The sequence below is a fragment of the Pleurodeles waltl genome, chromosome 2_2, assembly GCF_031143425.1.
Source record: "Pleurodeles waltl isolate 20211129_DDA chromosome 2_2, aPleWal1.hap1.20221129, whole genome shotgun sequence".
Lineage (NCBI taxonomy): Eukaryota > Metazoa > Chordata > Amphibia > Caudata > Salamandridae > Pleurodeles > Pleurodeles waltl.
This window is the reverse complement of record NC_090439.1, coordinates 1,143,081,056-1,143,107,960: the sequence shown is the minus strand read 5'-3', so window position 1 is coordinate 1,143,107,960 and position 26,905 is coordinate 1,143,081,056. Positions and strand designations below refer to the sequence as shown.

Genomic DNA, 26,905 nt, shown 5'->3' with positions numbered 1-26,905 from the left:
CACTCCTCTAAGACATCCCTAAATTCAGCATTTAGGTGGCTTCCCGACACCAGAAGCCAGATTCGCCATACAACAAGAACAAGAGGTCACAGAAGAGCTGGAAGAGCGAGAACCTCGGAAACTTGGTAAACTTTTGGCGCAAAACGCTGCCTGCTTACTTGGTGCTGTCCTGACAGTCGCAACATCACGACTCCTCCTGCAGCTGTGGGGACTCCAAAAGCCTTTGAGGTTCTCCAGCACTTCGCCAGCCCATCAGCATCTCCCTTGGAGTGGAGAAGCCAGTTCCCTACTTCTTGCAGGCACCAACCGCAACGTCTAGTTCACAGGCCTACTGACTCCCTGGTCCACCGTCACAGCAGATATACAGGAGGAGGTCCCTGTACTCTTAAGAAGTCAATCCTGTCTCCCCACCAAGTGAGAAGTCCCAAGGATCCACCGGAATTGAGCTGCACCAACACCTGGGGTACTGGACCCCTTGCACCAACCAAGGCTTGTTAAAGCCTTTCCCCGACTCCAACAGCTGAACCAGAGACCTGCCGGTGAGGGACATCAGTATTTCAGAGGACAGCTTTCTCAGTTGTCCAGTTGCCTTGTTCCGTCTCTCCTGCTGCAGGTCACCCAAAGAACCGTGTGCGCCTCGATGCAGGAGCACCACCGCCAAGGATCTACTGCACCCAAGCGCCCCAGCCCAAGTCCACAACTTCCAATGGTGTCCTCCTGCTCTCTGGATGCCCACCGACCGAGACCCCCTGTTCGGATATCCCAGACTTGTCCCAAGTCCCCGCCTTGCTTTCCCTTTCTAAGTGGACCCCCTCGTTGCCAAGTGTTTGGTGAGCAGGAACCACTGCACCAAGTCGCCCCTGGGTAGGTACACCTGAACGGCTGGTCTTACCTATAACTTTGCACTCCTAACACCCTCCCAAAAACTGAGTGTAAGGACTCCTATGCAGACTCAGTACTCTGGAACCGGTGCTGCCATAAAATGCATTTATCTACAAAAGTGTTACTTACTTGCAAATCATTCTAAGAACTGCAATAGTATGTATTTTTCTGCAAATGTTCTGGTGTTTACTTATAGTACAAACAAAGTAACTATTTTTTCCAAGCTCGAGTTGCTTCTTGAGTGTGTGTCTCATTTACTGACTCTGCACATTCAAAAAAGTGCTTAACTCTACCCTCTGATAGCCTAACTGCTCGCCCGCACTACCACAAAAGAGAGCTTTTGGGAGACTATCTGCATAGTGCCCCTTACATTGGGACATTGCATAGATAACCAGCTTCTTACAGTTCCCATTCACCATACTGCCTTCCAGGGTTCCATTTCACCATGCTGCCCTACAGTATTCACTTTCACCATGCTGCCCTCCAGTGTTCCCTTTCACCATACAGCCCTCCAGTGTTCACTTTCACCATACTGCCCTCAAGTGTTCACTTTCACCATACTGCCCTCAAGTGTTCATTTTCACCATATTGCCCTCCAGTGTTCCCTTTAACCATACTGTCCTCTGGTGTTCCCTTTCACCATACTGCCCTCCAGTCTTCCCTTTCCCCATACTGTCCTCCGGTGTTCCCTTTAACCATACTGTCCTCCGGTGTTCCCATTCACCATACGGCCCTCCAGTGTTCCCTTTCACCATACTGCCCCCCACTGTTCCCTTTCACCACAGTACCCTCAGTGTTGCCTCCCCACACCTCACACTTCTAGCTAATGTATGATTCTTATTCTGCCCACCACTGCCAGCTTCTAACACTGCCCTCTGGTATTTCCTAACTGTGGCCACTAGTGCAAGCACCTCCCATTGTGAGCCAGGATATTCTCCTCCCACCAGAATGTGCTCCTAGTACCGCCCACTAGTGTCTGCTTCTTACACTGCCTGTTACATTTGAGCTTCTCACAGTCTGTCAGTGCCAGCTGCTCACACTGCCAGCGAATTCTAGAACTACATTGCCCTCTTGGGAGACAAACTTAATAACAAAACCATCCCATATTATTTACATGCAGCATAGGTCCATGATTATTTGGAAAAAATCCTTTATTTTATATAAAAAAAAATATTCTTTACTCATATAAAAATTAGTACAAAAAAGTCCCCTATGGTAACACCAAAAAAGAAGGACAAAGAAAAGTGCAAAAAGATCAAGTGCTCGTGATTAGAAAAAGAAGAAAGAGAGCATAAATCTCACACCTATCCATTCAAAAACATAAACTTAAAAGAACAGCCCGTTGGTTAATCCTTTTTCCGCATTGAATCAATATTTAATTTTAACAGCATTGAATCCCCATTTCAGTCCTTCCTTATCTCTACGGAAAGAAACCACATCCAGGCTCAAACATCATCGTCGACGTTTCGACCCCCTCTAGCTCTCGGGCTAATTCCGGGCTCCTCAATGGGTCTTCTTCAGGACTAGTCGATAGGGGACCTCCTCATTTCAACACATCTCTTGAAGCAACAATCTTCTCCAATATCGCTTCAACTCAACCCAAATCCGAAGTACATAGGAATTTCCTACTTTGATTATATTTTCACCACTTCCATTCCATGTGTCATTTCTCCAATTGATCAATTAACATAGGCGGCCTCAAGAGACAGACGAGCGAGATATTGGCGGTTTAAAGGGAAGAAGTTAAATTTGGAGGGTGACCACCTATCAGAGAGGGTCACTGACGTTAGTTACCTGTCCTGACCAAACAGATGCTCCCAGGGGCCTCTGCACATCTTGTTTCCAAGATGGCAGAATCAAGTGGCCACCTGGAGGAGCTCTGAGCACCACCCATGGGGTGGTGATGGACAGGGGAGTGGTCACTCTCCTTTCCTTTGTGTGATTTCATGCCAGAGCAGGGACCGGGGGTCCCTGGACTAGTGCAAACCAGATTATGCAAGGAGGGCACCAAATGTGCTCTTCAAAGCAAGCCGGTGGCCTGAGGAGGTTACCCCTCCCCAGCTTTGTAACACCTATTTCCAAGGGAGAGGGTGGTGCATCCCCTCTCTCACAGGACATTCTTTGTTCTTTCGTCTCCTGCTTGAGCTGGTCAAGCAGCAGGAGGGCAGAAACCTGTTTGAGGGGCTGCTCGCACAACCATGGAAGAATGGTAGGAGAAATACTCGGGGTCCTCTAAGAATCCCCCAGAGTCCATGGAGTCATGCCACCAATACTGGCATTAGTATTGGGGTATGATTCCGACATTTTTTTATACCAAACATACCTAGGTTCAGAGTTACCATTATTTTATGTTGCTGGACCACAGGTGGACCACTGTGGCCAGTACATGGGTAAAATGGCTTCCCCTCACTTACAAAGTCCAGTGCATTGGAACCTCTGCTCATGCAGGGGTGCCCATACACACAGGGACTTGCACCCTGCCCTTTGGGCTTGGAGGGCCTACCATAGGGGTGACTTGCAGTGACCTAGTGCAGTGACAAGCAGTGAAAGGGTGCATTCACCTTTTCATGCAGGCTGCAATGGGAGGCCTTCAGAGAGTTTGCATGGGCTCCCATGGGTGGCATAATACATGCTGCAGCCCATTAAGACCCCTGGTGTACCAATGCCCTGGGTACCTAAGTACCATGTACCAGGGGTGCACCAGTATGCCATTTGTGGGGTGTAAAGGGTACCAAAGCAACCAAATGTAGAGGAGAGAGCACAATCACTGGAGTCCTGGGTAGCAGGATCCCAATGAAAACAATCTAAACACACTGATAACGGGCAAAAAGTGGGGGTAACCATGCCAAAAATAGTGACTTTCTTACACTTACACTCTGGTAGTTTGGCACAGAGCAGGCAGGCAGGCTTAACTTTAAAGGCAATATGTAAAGTATTTGTGCAATACAGCAAGCAGTAAAACAGTGAAAACACCACAAAAACACTTCACAGCAGTTTAGAAAAATAGAGTATAATTTTATAAATGAAAACAAGACAGAAACAACAAAAATCCAATAAGTAGAAGTAAAGATATTAATTTTTAAAGATTTAATGCAAAAATAGCGCTTAGAAGCAGTAAGCACTTAAAGAGTTAAATGGTCGCGCTGGACCGGGACAAAGTCAAGAGTTCAGGCTGACCGTGATGGATCGTGAGCCGGATGCAGGACCCATGCAAGGCCCGCTGAGCAAAAGTACCTTAATCCTGGTAGCAAACAGCGAGGCATGGGGTGCATGTGGTGTCAGTCCCGCATTTGAGGAGCTGTGTTGTTTTTTTCATCACAATGATGGCAGTGCGCTGGTTCGAAGCGAAGCGCCGGTGACAAGATGAGTTAGTTCTGAAGCCGATGCGCCGGGTTTTGTCTACGCAGCCGAGGGGATGCATCGATTGTCTTTTGCTGTTGTGGAGGCGATGTGGTGGTTCTGATGCAGTGGTTCCAATGGCAAATGTGCAATTTCCACATGTGATGCACTGGTTCTGTTCGCGCAACAGTGGAGATTCGTTCTGCTCGTCGCTGCAGAGGATCCATCGATTCAGCTGGAGCAAGCACCTGGGTTCACTTCCAAAGAACCAGGCACAGAAGCAGGGTTAAATACTTTGTTGTCCCCAAGTCTTTGATGAACTGGAGGCCAGTCAACTAGCCGTTGGAGTCACTCTGGGTCAAGTGATGAAGGAAATCCCAATTTTAGCTGCTAATTACTAGACATAGATCAGGATGGCTGTGGCAGTCTCAGTCGGTGCAATTTTCTAAAAACTTCTAAAACAATTAACTGTGTCAAAATTACTTGATGTTTAGAGGCTGTTATACTGGTATTTGCACAGAGAGGAAGTGGGAGTTTCTAGAAATAACTTCTTTGCACTCCATATCAGCTTCGAAAAATACTGTAGTGAATCTGGAGTGTACTGAGCTTTGCATTTTACAAATTGCATTTTAAAACTCTGTTATTATTACTGTGACATGTGCCGAGATTTTAAAAGTTTAAAAAAAAAAATCTTTTTTATTCACCAGCTCACAGCTTTCTCGCAGAAGGCAGCCTCTGGCACCCTTCTGGGTTCAGGGCACGACGTAGCACGGAGACAGAACTATTGGAGATCTCCAAATCCATTAAAGAAGGTTTGGAACCAGGACTCAATGTAGCCTTGGTGCTATTAGACTTGCCAGCAGCTTTTGACACTGTGGACTAAAAAATTCTCCTACACAGGATGGAGTACTTGGGGGTAACCAGACATACTCTGAACTGGCTGGGCTTCTTTTTTTAAAACAGCAATCAGGATGTACGGATGAAGCCCTACACCTCTGGGGTAAAACCTTTGAAATGGGGAGGGGGGGTCCCACAGGTTCCCCCCTGAGCCCCATTCTTTTACTGTTTATATGACCCCACTGGCATTTTTGGTCGAGTCTTTCGGCATGAAGGTCATATAATTTGCTGATGATACACAGCTTTTGCTCACATACGAAAGAGACTCGGAGCTAAACAAACATTCTCAAGCTGTATTAAGGCTCTACTGTGCTGGCTTAGAACAAATCGACTGCAATGCAGCCCAGACAAAACAGAGATTCTGTTGTTTGAGGCCGATCCCCAGCCAGGGTGGACAGGATCCTGGCCTAGTAGCAACACCCCTCTTCCCAACAGGCGTGGCAAGAAATCTGGGCATTCAGTTTGACACTCAACTTTCCTTTAAACCTAGATTGCAACATGAGTGAAATCCTGCATTTGGATCCTAAGAATGCTCAGGAAATTCCTGAGTGTACTTGACACAGGTCACTACCGTTGTCCAGCTACATAATGGTAACTCCGATCCTGGGCATGTTTGGTAGCAAACATGTTGGAATCATACCCCAATACTCTTGCTGGTATTGGTTGTATGATTCTGTGCACTCTGGGGGGTCCTTACAGGACCCCCAGCATTGCTCCTACCAGTCCTCTGGGGTTTTCAGGGCAGCAAGCACTGCTGCCAGCCCTCAGACATGTTTCTGCCCTCCTGCTGCTTGACCAAGCTCAGGCATATGAAGGCAGAACAAAGGATTTCCTGTGGGAGAGGAAGGTAACACCCTCTCCCTTGGAAATAGGTGTTACATGACTTGGGAGGGGTAGCCTCCCCAAGCCACCGGCATGCTTTGAAGGGCACATTTGGTGCCCTCCTGGCATAAGCTGGTTTGCACAAGTCTAGGGACCCCCGGTCCCTACTCTGGTGCGAAACTGGACAAAGGAAAGGGGAGTGAACTCTCCCCTGTCTATCACCACCCCAGGGGTGGTACCCAGAGCTCCTCCAGGTGGCCACTTGATTCTGCCATCTTGAATCCAAGGTGGGCAGAGGCCCCTGGGAGCATCTGAGTGGCCAGGTCAGGTAGGTGACGTCACAGACCCCTCCTGATAGGTGGTCACCCTGCTAGGTGACCAATCCCCCTTCCTAGGCTATTTAGGGTCTCCCTCTCGGGTGGGTCCTCTGATTCGACATGCAAGATTCAAGCAGGACTCCTCTGCATCCTTACTTCATTTTCTGGCCACCAGGACTGCAACTGGACCCTCCAGGAACTGACAATCTGCAACTTCAGCAACACCATTGTTTCGCCGGCTCCTTCCATCAACTGAAACATTTCCCCGGGTGCGCATCTTCTGAGGGTGACAAGTCTTCAGCTTGCACAAGAAGTAAGAAGGAATCTTGCTTGGAGTGAAGGAGTCACTCCACTTCATCTGCAGGCACCAACTGCAACAACAACTGGCTGCGTGGATCTTCTCTCCTCCGGAGCTGCATGGATCCTGCATCACAGGTGATGGTCTGGAGTGGTCCCTTTGGTCCTCTCTACCAGCTGTCCAACTTGGGAGATGGTAAGTCCTTGCCTCTCCTTGCAGGACAGTACCCCTGTGCAGAGTGACTCTTGCAGCTACCAAGGCTTGTTTGTTCCTCCCCCAAGGGATCTTCATGCTCTGTGTAGCCCCCGTCCCCAGCACTTCTTCCTGCAAAGCACAGTCTCCTGCCTGTTGCTCCAGTGACGTGGGACACTCCTCCAGGTGTGCTGAGTGGGCCTCACTGCGACTCCTGTGCCTGCTGCCAGTGGCTTGCCTGTGGGGGCTGTCTCCTATTCTTGTGACTCTCCAGCTGCTGAGGGTCACCCCGGACTCCCCTTCTTGGGTCGAGTCCCCTGGACCTTGCTGGTCCTCTTCAGCCTTGCAAAACCTTCTTCCATGTCTCTTGTATTTGCCAAGGCTTGTTGGTGGTTTTGTAGCACCACTGACCAACTGCATCTCGACCGCCGACGTGGGACATCACTTCCATAACTTCTTGGACTCCTCTTGGGCTCCTTTGCTTAACTGCTGACCTTCTTCATCCACTGTTGACCTGGTCCTGAATCCACAGAAGGGGGGGTAGTGGCTCCTGCCGCAACCGGACACTCCATCTCAAACTGGACTTGGTTCCCTTCCTTTGCAGGTCCTCTTCTGCCAGGATCCATCTTTGGGTTCTTCCAGTCTTGGTTGGGTCTTGCACAATACTTTTCCAAAGTCCTCTTGTTGATTTTGTGGAAAAACAGGTACTTACCTTTGCTCTCCTGGTCGCTGGGGATCACTCTGGCACTCACCTCCTGTGGTTCCTAGTTCCTCCAGCTCCCCTCTACTGATTTCACTTCCTTAGGTAGGGGACTGGCTTTCACATTCCACTTTTTTAGTATATGGTTTGGTCCTTCCCTAGGGCCCTCACCATTTGCTCTTACCAATGCCTCTTGCTTTCTCTACTATTTACTAATTGCTAATGTGTATGTAATAGTGTGTTTACTTACCTCCAGTTGGGGGATTGTCTAGTATTTGTGTCACCCTAATAAAGTACCTTTATTTTTATAACACTGTGTGGTTCTTTCATGTGTGTAAGGACTGTGTAACTATAGTGATATTGCATAAGCTTTGCATGTCTCCTAGATAAGTCTTGGCTGCTCATTCACAGCTACCTCTAGAGAGCCTGACTTCCTAGACACTGCCTACACTTCACTAATAGGGGATACCCGGACCTGGTATAAGTTGATAACACCATAGGTGCTCACACCACACCAGGTCAACTTCCTACACCAGTTACTTGAATGGGAGGATCCTCGAGTACAGACCAAGTATGGTGTTGCGCTCTAGTAATGCTCGCCTATTATCAGTCCCGCGTTTTAGAAGAAAGCGTAGTAGGGATCCTTCTTCATTGTCCTTGCCGCAAAGATTTGGACCCAGATGGTTGTCCATCTGAGATCAATTAGAGATTAAGCAACCTTTAAAAAAGCCTTGAAAACTTACTTATTTAAGCTTTCATCAGACAGCTCACACCTGACTGTCCACCCTCCTGCCGGTTCTTTCATGCCAAGCATCTGGATACTCACTGAGTAGCCATGCACTATATAAAAGTTAATCATTCATTCATTCATTAACCTAAGAGAGGGGTAAGCCTCATGGTAGTGAAAACTAATTTGGTTGTTTTTCACTACCAGGACATGCAAAACTTAAAATTACATGTCCTACGTTTTGATTACACAGCATCCTGTTCTATGGGATACATTGGTCCTACCTTAGGGGTGGCTTATAGTAATAAAAGGGGAGTTTAAGGCTTGGCAAGGGGTTTTAAATGCCACGATGACATAGCAGTGTAAACTGCACACACAGGCTCTGCAGTGGCAGGCCTAAGACATGTTTTACAGTGCCATTGTGTGGGTGCCACAACCAGTGCTGCATGCCCACTAGTAGCATTTAATTTACAGGCCCTGGGCAAAGGTAATGCACCTACTAAGGACTTATAGATAGAATAAATATTCCAGTTGTGGATAAGTCAATCAAGCCTTGTTTTAGGGGTGAAGCACATGCACTTTAGCACTGGTTGGGAGTGGTAAAGTGCTCAGAGCCCTAAAGCCAACAAAAAGAATCAGCAAAAATATGAAGCAAGCAGGCAAAAAGTTTAGGGAAAGACCCCCCTAAGACTGTCTGATCTAACAATACTTCTTTTCCATTTTTTATGTATAGCCTCTGCCAGACCGCCGAATCCCCGTAAAAGAAAATTAAACACAGGTAAGTGTAATGAATATGGCCTTTTATTCACCCTAACATGATTCCTACCTAAATTTCATAACCTTTTTTCAGCTTTTGAATAACTTCCCTGCTTTAAGGGACAATTATATTTTAGTTACCCCTTGTGTAGAGAGATCTTTAGTCTGGGGTTAAGGTTTGCTTCTCTACCTGTTGATTTCCAAGTTCCTGAACCAGCTTCATAGGAATCCTCTTTGCTGATAACTTTCAGCTGTAGTATAATACTGAGGGCTGCAGCTGTAGTATAATACTGAGGGCTGCAGCTGTAGTATAATACTGACACATATGCTCACAGGAGGCGGAGGGCTGCAGCTGTAGTATAATACTGACACATGTCCTCACAGGAGGCGGAGAGCTGCAGCTGTAGTATAATACTGACACATATCCTCGCAGGAGGTGGAGGGCTGCAGCTGTAGTATAATACTGAGGGCTGCAGCTGTAGTATAATACTGAGGGCTGCAGCTGTAGTATAATACTGACACATATCCTCACAGGAGGTGGAGGGCTGCAGCTGTAGTATAATACTGACACATGTCCTCACAGGAGGCGGAGGGCTGCAGCTGTAGTATAATACTGACACATGTCCTCACAGGAGGCGGAGGGCTGCAGCTGTAGTATAATACTGACACATATCCTCACAGGAGGTGGAGAGCTGCAGCTGTAGGATAATACTGACACATATCCTCGCAGGAGGCGGAGGGCTGCAGCTGTAGGATAATACTGACACATATCCTCACAGGAGGCGGAGGGCTGCAGCTGTAGTATAATACTGACACATGTCCTCACAGGAGGTGGAGAGCTGCAGCTGTAGTATAATACTGACACATATCCTCACAGGAGGTGGAGAGCTGCAGCTGTAGGATAATACTGACACATATCCTCACAGGAGGTGGAGGGCTGCAGCTGTAGTATAATACTGAGGGCTGCAGCTGTTGTATAATACTGACACATGTCCTCACAGGAGGCGGAGGGCTGCAGCTGTAGTATAATACTGACACATGTCCTCACAGGAGGCTGAGAGCTGCAGCTGTAGTATAATACTGACACATATCCTCACAGGAGGCGGAGAGCTGCAGCTGTAGTATAATACTGAGGGCTGCAGCTGTAGTATAATACTGAGGGCTGCAGCTGTAGTATAATACTGACACATATCCTCACAGGAGGCGGAGGGCTGCAGCTGTAGTATAATACTGACACATGTCCTCACAGGAGGCGAAGAGCTGCAGCTGTAGTATAATACTGACACATGTCCTCGCAGGAGGTGGAGGGCTGCAGCTGTAGTATAATACTGACACATGTCCTCACAGGAGGCGGAGGGCTGCAGCTGTAGTATAATACTGACACATGTCCTCACAGGAGGCGGAGGGCTGCAGCTGTAGTATAATACTGACACATATCCTCACAGGAGGTGGAGAGCTGCAGCTGTAGGATAATACTGACACATATCCTCACAGGAGGCGGAGGGCTGCAGCTGTAGTATAATACTGACACATGTCCTCACAGGAGGTGGAGAGCTGCAGCTGTAGGATAATACTGACACATATGCTCACAGGAGGTGGAGAGCTGCAGCTGTAGGATAATACTGACACATATCCTCACAGGAGGTGGAGGGCTGCAGCTGTAGTATAATACTGAGGGCTGCAGCTGTAGTATAATACTGACACATATCATCACAGGAGGTGGAGGGCTGCAGCTGTAGTATAATACTGACACATGTCCTCACAGGAGGTGGAGGGCTGCAGCTGTAGTATAATACTGACACATGTCCTCACAGGAGGTGGAGGGCTGCAGCTGTAGTATAATACTGAGGGCTGCAGCTGTAGTATAATACTCACACATATCCTCACAGGAGGTGGAGGGCTGCAGCTGTAGTATAATACTGAGGGCTGCAGCTGTAGTATAATACTGACACATATCCTCACAGGAGGTGGAGGGCTGCAGCTGTAGTATAATACTGACACATATCCTCACAGGAGGTGGAGGGCTGCAGCTGTAGTATAATACTGAGGGCTGCAGCTGTAGTATATTACTGACACATGTCCTCACAGGAGGCGGAGAGCTGCAGCTGTAGTATAATACTGACACATATCCTCACAGGAGGTGGAGGGCTGCAGCTGTAGTATATTACTGACACATATCCTCACAGGAGGCGGAGGGCTGCAGCTGTACTATAATACTGACACATATCCTCGCAGGAGGTGGAGGGCTGCAGCTGTAGTATAATACTGAGGGCTGCAGCTGTAGTATAATACTGAGGGGTGCAGCTGTAGTATATTACTGACACATGTCCTCACAGGAGGCGGAGAGCTGCAGCTGTAGTATAATACTGACACATATCCTCACAGGAGGTGGAGGGCTGCAGCTGTAGTATATTACTGACACATATCCGCGCAGGAGGTGGAGGGCTGCAGCTGTAGTATAATACTGACACATATCCTCACAGGAGGCGGAGGTCTGCAGCTGTAGTATAATACTGACACATATCCTCACAGGAGGAGGAGGGCTGCAGCTGTAGTATAATACTGAGGGCTGCAGCTGTAGGATAATACTGACACATATCCTCACAGGAGGCGGAGGGCTGCAGCTGTAGTATAATACTGACACATGTCCTCACAGGAGGCGGAGGGCTGCAGCTGTAGTATAATACTGACACATGTCCTCACAGGAGGCGGAGGGCTGCAGCTGTAGCATAATACTGACACATATCCTCACAGGAGGCGGAGGGCTGCAGCTGTAGTATAATACTGACACATATCCTCACAGGAGGCGGAGGGCTGCAGCTGTAGTATAATACTGACACATATCCTCACAGGAGGTGGAGGGCTGCAGCTGTAGTATAATACTGAGGGCTGCAGCTGTAGTATAATACTGACACATATCTTCACAGGAGGCGGGGGCTGCAGCTGTAGTATAATACTGAGGGCTGCAGCTGTAGTATAATACTCACACATATCCTCACAGGAGGTGGAGGGCTGCAGCTGTAGTATAATACTGACACATGTCCTCACAGGAGGTGGAGGGCTGCAGCTGTCGTATAATACTGACACATATCCTCACAGGAGGTGGAGGGCTGCAGCTGTAGTATGATACTGACACATATCCTGTAGGAGGCTGGACTGGCTTGTAGTGAGTACCAAGGGGTACTTGCACCTTGCACCAGGCCCAGTTATCCCTTATTAATGTATAGGGTGTCTACTGTAGCAGCTTAGGCTGATAGATAATGGTAGCTTAGCAGAGCAGCTTAGTCTGAACTAGGAGACGTGTGAAGCTACTACAGTACCACAAGTGTCACTTGCACAATATCATAAGAAAACACAATACACAGTTATACTAAAAATAAAGGTACTTTATTTTTATGACAATATGCCAAAGTATCTTAGAGTGTACCCTCAGTGAGAGGATAGGAAATATACACAAGATATATATACACAATAGCAAAAATATGCAGTATAGTCTTAGAAAACAGTGCAAACAATGTATAGTTACAATAGGATGCAATGGGGACACATAGGGATAGGGGCAACACAAACCATATACTCCAAAAGTGGAATGTGAACCACGAATGGACCCCAAACCTATGTGACCTTGTAGAGGGTCGCTGGGACTATTAGAAAATAGTGAGAGTTAGAAAAATAACCCTCCCCAAGACCCTGAAAAGTGAGTGCAAAATGCACTAAAGTTCCCCTAAGGACAAAGAAGTCGTGTTAGAGGAATAATGCAGGAAAGACACAAACCAACAATGCAACAACTGTGGATATCCAATCTAGGGTACCTGTGGAACAACGCCAACAAGCCTTGCTAGCTGCAAATCATGCGGTTAGCGTTTTTGGACGCTGCTTTGGCCCTGGAGGGACCAGGAGGTCGCAAATTGGACCAGGAGAGAGAGGGGACGTCGAGCAAGACAAGGAGCTCTCTCAGCAGCAGGTAGCACCCGGAGAAGTGCCAGAAACAGGCACTATGAGGATGCGTGAAACAGTGCTCACCCGAAGTTACACAAAGGAGTCCCACGTCGCCGGAGACCAACTTAGAAAGTCGTGCAATGCAGGTTAGAGTGCCGTGGACCCAGGCTTGGCTGTGCACAAAGGATTTCCGCCGGAAGTGCACAGGGGCCGGAGTAGCTGCAAAAGTCGCGGTTCCTAGCAATGCAGTCTAGCGAGGTGAGGCAAGGACTTACCTCCACCAAACTTGGACTGAAGAGTCACTGGACTGTGGGAGTCACTTGGACAGAGTTGCTGGATTCGAGGGACCTCGCTCGTCGTGCTGAGAGGAGACCCAAGGGACCGGTAATGCAGCTTTTTGGTGCCTGCGGTTGCAGGGGGAAGATTCCGTCGACCCACGGGAGATTTCTTCAGAGCTTCTAGTGCAGAGAGGAGGCAGACTACCCCCACAGCATGCACCACCAGGAAAACAGTCGAGAAGGCGGCAGGATCAGCGTTACAGAGTTGCAGTAGTCGTCTTTGCTACTTTGTTGCAGGCTTCCAGCGCGGTCAGCAGTCGATTCCTTGGCAGAAGGTGAAGAGAGAGATGCAGAGGAACCCGGATGAGCTCTTGCATTCGTTATCTAAAGTTTCCCCAGAGACAGAGACCCTAAATAGCCAGAAAAGAGGGTTTGGCTACTTAGGAGAGAGGATAGGCTAGCAATACCTGAAGGAGCCTATCAGAAGGAGTCTCTGACGTCACCTGGTGGCACTGGCCACTCAGAGCAGTCCAGTGTGCCAGCAGCACCTCTGTTTCCAAGATGGCAGAGGTCTGGAGCACACTGGAGGAGCTCTGGACACCTCCCAGGGGAGGTGCAGGTCAGGGGAGTGGTCACTCCCCTTTCCTTTGTCCAGTTTCGCGCCAGAGCAGGGCTAAGGGGTCCCCTGAACCGGTGTAGACTGGCTTATGCAGAATTGGGCACATCTGTGCCCAAGAAAGCATTTCCAGAGGCTGGGGGAGGCTACTCCTCCCCTGCCTTCACACCATTTTCCAAAGGGAGAGGGTGTAACACCCTCTCTCAGAGGAAGTCCTTTGTTCTGCCATCCTGGGACAAGGCTGGCTTGACCCCAGGGGGGCAGAAACCTGTCTGAGGGGTTGGCAGCAGCAGCAGCTGCAGTGAAACCCCAGGAAAGGCAGTTTGGCAGTACCAGGGTCTGTGCTACAGACCACTGGGATTATGGGATTGTGCCAACTATGCCAGGATGGCATAGAGGGGGCAATTCCATGATCATAGACATGTTACATGGCCATATTCGGAGTTACCATTGTGAAGCTACATATAGGTAGTGACCTATATGTAGTGCACACGTGTAATGGTGTCCCCGCACTCACAAAGTCAGGGAAATTTGCCCTGAACAATGTGGGGGCACCTTGGCTAGTGCCAGGGTGCCCTCACACTAAGTAACTTTGCACCTAACCTTTACCAGGTAAAGGTTAGACATATAGGTGACTTACAAGTTACTTAAGTGCAGTGTAAAATGTCTGTGAAATAACGTGGACGTTATTTCACTCAGGCTGCAGTGGCAGGCCTGTGTAAGAATTGTCAGAGCTCCCTATGGGTGGCAAAAGAAATGCTGCAGCCCATAGGGATCTCCTGGAACCCCAATACCCTGGGTACCTGAGTACCATATACTAGGGAATTATAAGGGTGTTCCAGTAAGCCAATGTAAATTGGTGAAATTGGTCACTAGCCTGTTAGTGACAATTTAGAAAGAAATGAGAGAGCATAACCACTGAGGTTCTGATTAGCAGAGCCTCAGTGAGACAGTTAGGCACCACACAGGGAACACATACATATAGGCCACAAACTTATGAGCACTGGGGTCCTGACTAGCAGGGTCCCAGTGACACATAACAACCATACTGAAAACATAGGGTTTTCACTATGAGCACTGGGCCCTGGCTGGCAGGATCCCAGTGAGACAGTGAAAACACCTTGACATACACTCACAAACAGGCCAAAAGTGGGGGTAACAAGGCTAGAAAGAGGCTACTTTCTCACACAACCCCCCCCCCCCCAAACGAAGGACAATAAGGCTAACCTTGGCCAGTTGAGACTTTATTGTCTAAGTGGTGATAAGTAGAGAGTAGTTCTGCAATAGACTGGTTACTCCCTTTATCATCCACTATATGGTTACTTCCCAGTGGGGATATAAACCACCCTGTTTGAAGTTTTTTAGCTAAGCAACAATGTGAAGATGTATTTTCAGAGTTTCTATCAGTAAGTTTTAGTTTAGAGCAGTGGGAATTGTCCACTGAACCTATTTGTAGTGATGGAAATGCCAGACAGGGATGCTGTCTCAGAAAAGCCATAGCTGGGCAAAAACTTTGTCCATATAGCTGGAAGAGAGAACAGGGATGCTGTTTCTCTTGAGTTGGAGCAGGGCAGGGATGCTGTCCTATGAGCTCCACACTAGGGCAGGGATGCTGTCCTAAGTGTTGTGAGGCAGTGCAGGGTTTCTGCACTAAAGTTTCTCTGGGAGGGTTGGAGGGATGCTCCATGTTAACTAAAATGGTGCTCTTTTTGTCACCAATGTTAGTTATCCCACAGAGAGGTACTTCTACCTCAGGGAGTCCAGCTTTGCCAGCTGATGATTCCCTTGGAACAGGTGCCACCCCAGGAGAGGTTTCTCCCACCACAGGAATGGTATCCTGAATGGTAGGGTGGTTAGGGGATACTGTGATACCCTTTTTACCTGTTGATGGAGAGGGATCCTGAGTTTTCAGGCCTTCTCTCCTTTGCTTTTTCATTTCAGTAGGAATGAGAGGGAACAATTCCTCAGGGATGCCCAGCATGGCTGCATGGGCATAAAACTCTACATCAGCCCAACCTGAGGCCTCTAGGTCATTACCTAAGAGACAGTCTACAGGTAAGCTAGGTGATACCACCACCTGCTTAGGGCCAGTAACTCCACCCCAACTAAACTGAATTATAGCTAAGGGAAGAAACTTAGTGGAGTTATGGACATCAATAATTTTATACTGTTGTCCAATGATGTGTTGTTCAGGAGCCACTAGGTTTTCAGTCACCAAAGTGATACTGGCACCTCTGTCCCTGTAGGCCAAGGCCTCAACACCATTTATTGAAACTGTCTGCCTGTACTTATCCATTGTAAGGGGACAAGCAGCCAGTGTGGCAAGGCCAATGCCACTAGGTGTGACAGAAACTGTCTTGGGACTGACTACCCCAGTTTCTACTATGGACCCATAAGTGAACCCAACTACACCCTTAACTTGACTGTTGCCAGCAGTCCCACCACTAGTACCACTACTGCTAGGGGCACTAGAGCTTGATGTATTAGTGGTGGTAGGCTCAGGGGGTTTACCTGGACAGGACTTATCCCCTGGCCTATGGCCTCTATTTTTACACACAAAGCACCAAGGCTTTTTAAATTGTGTAGGTTGAGAAGAAGAGGAAGAATTTGTTTTATCCCCACCCCCTGAAGAGTGTTTAAGATTTGAAGTGGGATCTTTGGTTTCACCCTTATCCCCATGCTTATCTTGAGATTTTTCACCATCTCTCTTGTTATTGTTCTCCTTGTCACCACCTGTATGAACTTTTCTGTTCACCCTTGTTCTGACCCATTTGTCTGTCTTCTTTCCCAATTCTTGGGGAGAGGTCAGATCAGAGTCCACCAAGTACTGGTGCAACAAATCAGACACACAATTATTAAGAATATGCTCTCTCAGGATCAAGTTATACAGGCTGTCATAATCAGTAACTTTACTGCCATGTAACCACCCCTCCAAGGCCTTCACTGAATGGTCAATGAAATCAACCCAGTCTTGTGAAGACTCCTTTTTGGTCTCTCTGAACTTTATCCTGTATTGTTCAGTGGTTAAGCCATAACCATCCAGGAGTGCATTCTTAAGTACTGTAAAATTATTGGCATCACTTTCTTTCACAGTAAGGAGCCTATCCCTACCTTTTCCACTAAATGCTAGCCATAGGATAGCAGCCCACTGCCTTTGAGGGACATCCTGTACAACACAGGCCCTCTCAAGTGCAGCAAACCACTTGTTAATGTCATCCCCCTCCTTATAAGGGGGAACTATCTTGTGCAGATTCCTGGAATCATGCTCTTTTGCAGGATGACTATGGGGAATACTGCTGCTGCCACCATGGGTTTCTAAACCCAACTTCTGTCTTTCCTTCTCTAATTCTAAAGACTGTCTATCCAAATCCAGCTGTTGCTTTTTAAGCTTCAGTCTGGTTTGTTCCACCCTCAACTTATTGAGTTCCCTTTCTAACAATCTGTCATCAGGGTTGGTGGGAGGGACATTTCTAGATACAGAGGTATGATGGGAATGAACAGAAGGAGACCTGTCCCTTACAGAGGGCACCCTAACAGCTTGGCTGACAGTGTAATGTGAGAGCACATCATCTGTATGATGTGACTCCACCTCAGTACCAACTATGCTAGACTGTCTTGTAATGGGAAGGCTAAGAAGTTTATTTCCTGAACCTTTTCCTGGGGAGTCCCTCGATCAGATTGAGAACCATTAGCTACTTTTTCAACAGATGGGGCACTTTTAGCCTTATCCTGTTCTCTAAGCATATTAAGCAACAATTCCAAGGAAGGATTCTTCCCTACACTCAAACCTCTCTCTATGCAGAGACTCCTTGCTCCTTTCCAGCAAAGGTGATCATATGCAAGTTTGGACAGATCAACATTTTGGCCTGTGCCAGACATTTTTTAGAGAGAGTTAAAGTGATAGAAAAAGAGAAAAAAACTTTTCAGAACTTTTTAGAAAGACAGAAAAAAACTTTTACAACTTTTTAGAACTTGTTAGAAGGTTTAGAAGTACTTTTCAGCACTTAGAAAAGAGTGAAAAGAGGAAATGCAAAACCTTTTGGCTATGTGTATATACACTGACCTTGTTTTGTATATTTTTCTCTTATGAAAAGTACAATGACAAGAGTGGTAAGTAGTCTCAAAGCACTTATCCCACCGCTGCACAACCAATGTAGGAGGCTGGACTGGCTTGTAGTGAGTACCAAGGGGTACTTGCACCTTGCACCAGGCCCAGTTATCCCTTATTAGTGTATAGGGTGTCTAGCAGCTTAGGCTGATAGATAATGGTAGCTTAGCAGAGCAGCTTAGGCTGAACTAGGAGACGTGTGAAGCTACTACAGTACCACAAGTGTCACTTGCACAATATCATAAGAAAACACAATACACAGTTATACTAAAAATAAAGGTACTTTATTTTTATGACAATATGCCAAAGTATCTTAGAGTGTACCCTCAGTGAGAGGATAGGAAATATACACAAGATATATATACACAATAGCAAAAATATGCAGTATAGTCTTAGAAAACAGTGCAAACAATGTATAGTTACAATAGGATGCAATGGGGACACATAGGGATAGGGGCAACACAAACCATATACTCCAAAAGTGGAATGCGAACCACGAATGGACCCCAAACCTATGTGACCTTGTAGAGGGTCGCTGGGACTATTAGAAAATAGTGAGAGTTAGAAAAATAACCCTCCCCAAGACCCTGAAAAGTGAGTGCAAAGTGCACTAAAGTTCCCCTAAGGACAAAGAAGTCGTGTTAGAGGAATAATTCAGGAAAGACACAAACCAACAATGCAACAACTGTGGATTTCCAATCTAGGGTACCTGTGGAACAAGGGGACCAAGTCCAAAAGTCACAAGCAAGTCGGAGATGGGCATGTGCCCAGGAAATGCCAGCTGTGGGTGCAAAGAAGCTTCTACTGGACAGAAGAAGTGGAGGTTTCTGCAGGAACGAAAAGGGCTAGAGACTTCTCCTTTGGTGGACGGATCCCTCTCGCTGTGGAGAGTCGTGCAGAAGTGTTTTCCCGCCGAAAGAACGCCAACAAGCCTTGCTAGCTGCAAATCGTGCGGTTAGCGTTTTTGGACGCTGCTTTGGCCCTGGAGGGACCAGTGTGAGAAAGTAGCCTCTTTCTAGCCTTGTTACCCCCACTTTTGGCCTGTTTGTGAGTGTATGTCAGGGTGTTTGTCACTGTTTTCACTGTCTCACTGGGATCCTGATAACCAGGCCTCAGTGCTCATAGTGAAAACACTATGTTTTCAGTATGTTTGTTATGTGTCACTGGGATCCTGCTGGTCAGGACCCCAGTGCTCATAGGTTTGTGGCCTATATGTATGTGTCACTGGGACCCTGTCACACAGGGCCCCAGTGCTCATAGGTGTGCATGTATATGTTCCCTGTGTGGTGCCTAACTGTCTCACTGAGGCTCTGCTAACCAGAACCTCAGTGGTTATGCTCTCTCATTACTTTCAAATTGTCACTAACAGGCTAGTGACCAATTTTACCAATTTACATTGGCTTACTGGAACACCCTTATAATTCCCTAGTATATGGTACTGAGGTACCCAGGGTATTGGGGTTCCAGGAGATCCCTATGGGCTGCAGCATTTCTTTTGCCACCCATAGGGAGCTCTGACAATTCTTACACAGGCCTGCCACTGCAGCCTGAGTGAAATAACGTCCACGTTATTTCTCAGCCATTTTTACACTGCACTTAAGTAACTTATAAGTCACCTATATGTCTAACCTTTACCTGGTAAAGGTTAGGTGCAAAGTTACTTAGTGTGAGGGCACCCTGGCACTAGCCAAGGTGCCCCCACATTGTTCAGAGCCAATTCACTGAACTTTGTGAGTGCGGGGGCACCATTACACGCGTGCACTACATATAGGTCACTACCTATATGTAGCTTCACCATGGTAACTCCGAATATGGCCATGTAACATGTCTATGATCATGGAATTGCCCCCTCTATGCCATCCTGGCATTGTTGGTACAATTCCATGATCCCAGTGGTCTGTAGCACAGACCCTGGTACTGCCAGACTGCCCTTCCTGGGGTTTCACTGCAGCTGCTGCTGCTGCCAACCCCTCAGACAGGCAGCTGCCCTCCTGGGGTCCAGCCAGGCCTGGCCCAGGATGGCAGAACAAAGAACTTCCTCTGAGAGAGGGTGTGACACCCTCTCCCTTTGGAAAATGGTGTGAAGGCAGGGGAGGAGTAGCCTCCCCCAGCCTCTGGAAATGCTTTGTTGGGCACAGATGTGCCCAATTCTGCATAAGCCAGTCTACACCGGTTCAGGGACCCCTTAGCCCCTGCTCTGGCGCGAAACTGGACAAAGGAAAGGGGAGTGACCACTCCCCTGACCTGCACCTCCCCTGGGAGGTGTCCAGAGCTCCTCCAGTGTGCTCCAGACCTCTGCCATCTTGGAAACAGAGGTGCTGCTGGCACACTGGACTGCTCTGAGTGGCCAGTGCCACCAGGTGACGTCAGAGACTCCTGCTGATAGGCTCCTTCAGGTGTTAGTAGCCTTTCCTCTCTCCTAGGTAGCCAAACCCTCTTTTCTGGCTATTTAGGGTCTCTGTCTCTGGGGAAACTTTAGATAACGAATGCAAGAGCTCATCCGAGTTCCTCTGCATCTCTCTCTTCACCTTCTGATAAGGAATCGACTGCTGACCGCGCTGGAAGCCTGCAAACCTGCAACATAGTAGCAAAGACGACTACTGCAACTCTGTAACGCTGATCCTGCCGCCTTCTCGACTGTTTTCCTGCTTGTGCATGCTGTGGGGGTAGTCTGCCTCCTCTCTGCACCAGAAGCTCCGAAGAAATCTCCCGTGGGTCGACGGAATCTTCCCCCTGCAACCGCAGGCACCAAAAAGCTGCATTACCGGTCCCTTGGGTCTCCTCTCAGCACGACGAGCGAGGTCCCTCGAATCCAGCGACTCTGTCCAAGTGACCCCCACAGTCCAGTGACTCTTCAGCCCAAGTTTGGTGGAGGTAAGTCCTTGCCTCACCTCGCTGGGCTGCATTGCTGGGAACCGCGACTTTGCAGTTACTCCGGCCCCTGTGCACTTCCGGCGGAAATCCTTTGTGCACAGCCAAGCCTGGGTCCACGGCACTCTAACCTGCATTGCACGACTTTCTAAGTTGGTCTCCGGCGACGTGGGACTCCTTTGTGCAACTTCGGTGAGCACCGTTTCACGCATCCTCGTAGTGCCTGTTCCTGGCACTTCTCCGGGTGCTACCTGCTTCAGTGAGGGCTCTTTGTCTTGCTCGACGTCCCCTCTCTCTTCAGGTCCAATTTGCGACCTCCTGGTCCCTCCTGGGCCCCAGCAGCGTCCAAAAACGTCAAACGCCGAATTGCGACTAGCAAGGCTTGTTGGCGTCCTTCCGGCGGGAAAACACTTCTGCACGACTCTCCAAGGCGAGTGGGATCCGTCCACCAAAGGGGAAGTCTCTAGCCCTTTTCGTTCCTGCAGAAACCTCAGCTTCTTCTGCCCAGTCGAAGCTTCTTTGCACCCGCAGCTGGCATTTCCTGGGCATCTGCCCATCTCCGACTTGCTTGTGACTTTTGGACTTGGTCCCCTTGTTCCACAGGTACCCTAGATTGGAAATCCACAGTTGTTGCATTGCTGGTTTGTGTCTTTCCTGCATTATTCCTCTAACACGACTATTTTGTCCTTAGGGGAACTTTAGTACACTTTGCACTCACTTTTCAGGGTCTTGGGGAGGGTTATTTTTCTAACTCTCACTATTTTCTAATAGTCCCAGCGACCCTCTACAAGGTCACATAGGTTTGGGGTCCATTCGTGGTTCGCATTCCACTTTTGGAGTATATGGTTTGTGTTGCCCCTATCCCTATGTTTCCCCATTGCATCCTATTGTAACTATACATTGTTTGCACTGTTTTCTAAGACTATACTGCATATTTTTGCTATTGTGTATATATATCTTGTGTATATTTCCTATCCTCTCACTGAGGGTACACTCTAAGATACTTTGGCATATTGTCATAAAAATAAAGTACCTTTATTTTTAGTATAACTGTGTATTGTGTTTTCTTATGATATTGTGCATATGACACTAAGTGGTACTGTAGTAGCTTCACACGTCTCCTAGTTCAGCCTAAGCTGCTCTGCTAAGCTACCATTATCTATCAGCCTAAGCTGCTAGACACCCTATACACTAATAAGGGATAACTGGGCCTGGTGCAAGGTGCAAGTACCCCTTGGTACCCACTACAAGCCAGTCCAGCCTCCTACATTGGTTGTGCAGTGGTGGGATAAGTGCTTGAGACTACTTACCACTCTTGTCATTGTACTTTTCATAAGAGAAAAATATACAAAACAAGGTCAGTGTATATACACATAGCCAAAAAGTTTTGCATTTCCTCTTTTCACTCTTTTCTAAGTGCGCTGAAAAGTACTCCTAAACTTTCAAAAAGTTCTTAAAAGTTTAAAAAGTTTTTTTCTGTCTTTCCAAAAAGTTCTGAAAACTTTTTTCTCTTTTTCTATCACTTTAACTCTCTCTAAAAAATGTCTGGTACAGGCCAAAATGTTGAACTGTCCAAAATTGCATATGATCACCTTAGCTGGAAAGGAGCAAGGAGTCTCTGCATAGAGAGAGGTTTGAGTGTAGGGAAGAATCCTTCCTTAGAACTGTTAATTAATATGCTTAGAGTACAGGATAAGGCCATAAGTGCCCAATCTGGTGAAAAAGTAGCTAATGGTTCTCAATCTGATCCAGGGACTCCCCCAGGAAAAGGTTCAGGAAAGAAACTTCTCAGCCTGCCCATTACTAGACAGTCTAGCATAGTTGGTACAGAGGTTGAATCACACCATACTGATGGTGTGCTCTCACATTATGCTGGTAGCCAAGCTGTTAGGGTGCCCTCTGTAAGGGACAGGTCTCCTTCTGTTCATTCCCATCATACCTCTGTATCTAGAAATGTCCCTCCCACCCACCCTGATGACAGATTGTTAGAAAGGGAGCTCAATAGATTGAGAGTGGAACAAACCAGACTGAAGCTCAAGAAGCAACAGCTGGATTTGGATAGACAGTCTTTAGAATTAGAGAAGGAAAGACAGAAGTTGGGTTTAGATACCCATGGTGGCAGCAGCAGTATTCCCCATAGTCATCCTGCAAAAGAGCATGATTCCAGGAATCTGCACAAGATAGTTCCCCCTTATAAGGAGGGGGATGACATTAACAAGTGGTTTGCTGCACTTGAGAGGGCCTGTGTTGTACAGGATGTCCCTCAAAGGCAGTGGGCTGCTATCCTATGGCTATCATTTAGTGGAAAAGGTAGGGATAGGCTCCTTACTGTGAAAGAAAATGATGCCAATAATTTTACAGTTCTTAAGAATGCACTCCTGGATGGTTATGGCTTAACCACTGAACAGTACAGGATAAAGTTCAGAGAGACCAAAAAGGAGTCTTCACAAGACTGGGTTGATTTCATTGACCATTCAGTGAAGGCCTTGGAGGGGTGGTTACATGGCAGTAAAGTTACTGATTATGAAAGCCTGTATAACACAATCCTGAGAGAGCATATACTTAATAATTGTGTGTCTGATTTATTGCACCAGTACCTGGTAGACTCTGATCTGACCTCTCCCCAAGAATTGGGAAAGAAGGCAGACAAATGGGTCAGAACAAGGGTGAACAGAAAAGTTCATACAGGGGGTGACAAAGATGGCAATAAGAAGAAAGATGGTGAAAAATCTCAAGATAAGCATGGGGATAAGGGTAAAACCAAAGATCCCACTTCAAATCTTAAACACTCTTCAGAGGGTGGGGATAAAACAAATTCTTCCTCTTCTTCCCAACCTGCACACATTAAAAAGCCTTGGTGCTTTGTGTGTAAAAATAGAGGCCATAGGCCAGGGGATAAGTCCTGTCCAGGTAAACCCCCTGAGCCTACCACCACTAATACATCAAGCTCTAGTGCCCCTAGCAGTAGTGGTACTAGTGGTGGGACTGCTGGCAACAGTCAAGCAAAGGGTGTAGTTGGGTTCACTTATGGGTCCATAGTGGAAACTGATGTAATCAGTCCCAAGACAGTTTCTGTCACACCTAGTGGCATTGGCCTTGCCACACTGGCTGCTTGTCCCCTTACAATGGATAAGTACAGGCAGACAGTTTCAATAAATGGTGTTGAGGCCTTGGCCTACAGGGACACAGGTGCCAGTTTCACTTTGGTGACTGAAAACCTAGTGCACCCTGATCAACACATCATTGGACAACAGTATAAGATTATTGATGTCCATAACTCCACTAAGTTTCTTCCCTTAGCTATAATTCAGTTTAGTTGGGGTGGAGTTACTGGCCCTAAGCAGGTGGTGGTATCACCTAGCTTACCTGTAGACTGTCTCTTAGGTAATGACCTAGAGGCCTCAGGTTGGGCTGATGTAGAGTTTTATGCCCATGCAGCCATGCTGGGCATCCCTGAGGAATTGTTCCCTCTCATTTCAAGTGAAATGAAAAAGCAAAGGAGAGAAGGCCTGAAAACTCTGGATCCCTCTCCATCAACAGGTAAAAAGAGTATCACAGTATCCCCTAACCACCCTACCATTCAGGATACTATTCCTGTGGTGGGAGAAACCTCTCCTGGGGTGGCACCTGTTCCAAGGGAATCATCAGCTAGCAAAGCTGGACTCCCTGAGGTGGAAGTACCTCTCTGTGGGATAACTAACATTGGTGAGAAAAAGAGCACCATTTTAGTTAACATGGAGCATCCCTCCAACCCTCCCAGAGAAACTTTAGTGCAGAAACTCTGCACTGCCTCACAACACTTAGGACAGCATCCCTGCCCTAGTGTGGAGCTGATAGGACAGCATCCCTGCCCTGCTCCAACCCAAGAGAAACAGCATCCCTGTTCTCTCTTCCAGCCATATGGACAAAGTTTTTGCCCAGCTATGGCTTTTCTGAGACAGCATCCCTGTCTGGCATTTCCATCACTACAAATAGGTTCAGTGGACAATTCCCACTGCTCTAAACTAAAACTTACTGATAGAAACTCTGAAAATAAATCTCCACATTGTTACTTAGCTAAAAAACTTCAAACAGGGTGGTTTACATCCCCACAGGGAAGTAACCATATAGTGGATGATAAAGGGAGTAACCAGTCTATTGCAGAGCTACTCTCTACTTATCACCACTTAGACAATAAAGTCTCAACTGGCCAAGGTTAGCCTTATTGTCCTTCGTTTGGGGGGGGGGTTGTGTGAGAAAGTAGCCTCTTTCTAGCCTTGTTACCCCCACTTTTGGCCTGTTTGTGAGTGTATGTCAGGGTGTTTGTCACTGTTTTCACTGTCTCACTGGGATCCTGATAACCAGGCCTCAGTGCTCATAGTGAAAACACTATGTTTTCAGTATGTTTGTTATGTGTCACTGGGATCCTGCTGGTCAGGACCCCAGTGCTCATAGGTTTGTGGCCTTTATGTATGTGTCACTGGGACCCTGTCACACAGGGCCCCAGTGCTCATAGGTGTGCATGTATATGTTCCCTGTGTGGTGCCTAACTGTCTCACTGAGGCTCTGCTAACCAGAACCTCAGTGGTTATGCTCTCTCATTACTTTCAAATTGTCACTAACAGGCTAGTGACCAATTTTACCAATTTACATTGGCTTACTGGAACACCCTTATAATTCCCTAGTATATGGTACTGAGGTACCCAGGGTATTGGGGTTCCAGGAGATCCCTATGGGCTGCAGCATTTCTTTTGCCACCCATAGGGAGCTCTGACAATTCTTACACAGGCCTGCCACTGCAGCCTGAGTGAAATAACGTCCACGTTATTTCACAGCCATTTTTACACTGCACTTAAGTAACTTATAAGTCACCTATATGTCTAACCTTTACCTGGTAAAGGTTAGGTGCAAAGTTACTTAGTGTGAGGGCACCCTGGCACTAGCCAAGGTGCCCCCACATTGTTCAGAGCCAATTCACTGAACTTTGTGAGTGCGGGGGCACCATTACACGCGTGCACTGCATATAGGTCACTACCTATATGTAGCTTCATTATGGTAACTCCGAATATGGCCATGTAACATGTCTATGATCATGGAATTGCCCCCTCTATGCCATCCTGGCATTGTTGGTACAATTCCATGATCCCAGTGGTCTCTAGCACAGACCCTGGTACTGCCAGACTGCCCTTCCTGGGGTTTCACTGCAGCTGCTGCTGCTGCCAACCCCTCAGACAGGCAGCTGCCCTCCTGGGGTCCAGCCAGGCCTGGCCCAGGATGGCAGAACAAAGAACTTCCTCTGAGAGAGGGTGTGACACCCTCTCCCTTTGGAAAATGGTGTGAAGGCAGGGGAGGAGTAGCCTCCCCCAGCCTCTGGAAATGCTTTGTTGGGCACAGATGTGCCCAATTCTGCATAAGCCAGTCTACACCGGTTCAGGGACCCCTTAGCCCCTGCTCTGGCGCGAAACTGGACAAAGGAAAGGGGAGTGACCACTCCCCTGACCTGCACCTCCCCTGGGAGGTGTCCAGAGCTCCTCCAGTGTGCTCCAGACCTCTGCCATCTTGGAAACAGAGGTGCTGCTGGCACACTGGACTGCTCTGAGTGGCCAGTGCCACCAGGTGACGTCAGAGACTCCTGCTGATAGGCTCCTTCAGGTGTTAGTAACCTTTCCTCTCTCCTAGGTAGCCAAACCCTCTTTTCTGGCTATTTAGGGTCTCTGTCTCTGGGGAAACTTTAGATAACGAATGCAAGAGCTCATCCGAGTTCCTCTGCATCTCTCTCTTCACCTTCTGATAAGGAATCGACTGCTGACCGCGCTGGAAGCCTGCAAACCTGCAACATAGTAGCAAAGACGACTACTGCAACTCTGTAACGCTGATCCTGCCGCCTTCTCGACTGTTTTCCTGCTTGTGCATGCTGTGGGGGTAGTCTGCCTCCTCTCTGCACCAGAAGCTCCGAAGAAATCTCCCGTGGGTCGACGGAATCTTCCCCCTGCAACCGCAGGCACCAAAAAGCTGCATTACCGGTCCCTTGGGTCTCCTCTCAGCACGACGAGCGAGGTCCCTCGAATCCAGCGACTCTGTCCAAGTGACCCCCACAGTCCAGTGACTCTTCAGCCCAAGTTTGGTGGAGGTAAGTCCTTGCCTCACCTCGCTGGGCTGCATTGCTGGGAACCGCGACTTTGCA

The 26,905-nt window shown here is 47.8% G+C and overlaps 1 protein-coding gene across 3 annotated transcripts in view; it reads left to right on the top strand.

The window, feature by feature from the left end:
• LOC138282977 (GTPase IMAP family member 7-like) overlaps nucleotides 1-26,905 on the top strand; it is a 133,974-nt gene that overhangs the window by 67,656 nt on the left and 39,413 nt on the right. For 2 of the 3 annotated variants that reach the window (XM_069221067.1, XM_069221065.1), the window contains exon 3: nucleotides 8,908-8,952. The exons of the other annotated variant lie outside the window; for it this stretch is intronic. In XM_069221067.1, coding sequence (XP_069077168.1) covers nucleotides 8,908-8,952 — 45 coding nt within the window. The remainder of the gene's footprint in view (nucleotides 1-8,907; nucleotides 8,953-26,905) is intronic. 3 annotated transcript variants of the gene reach the window in all.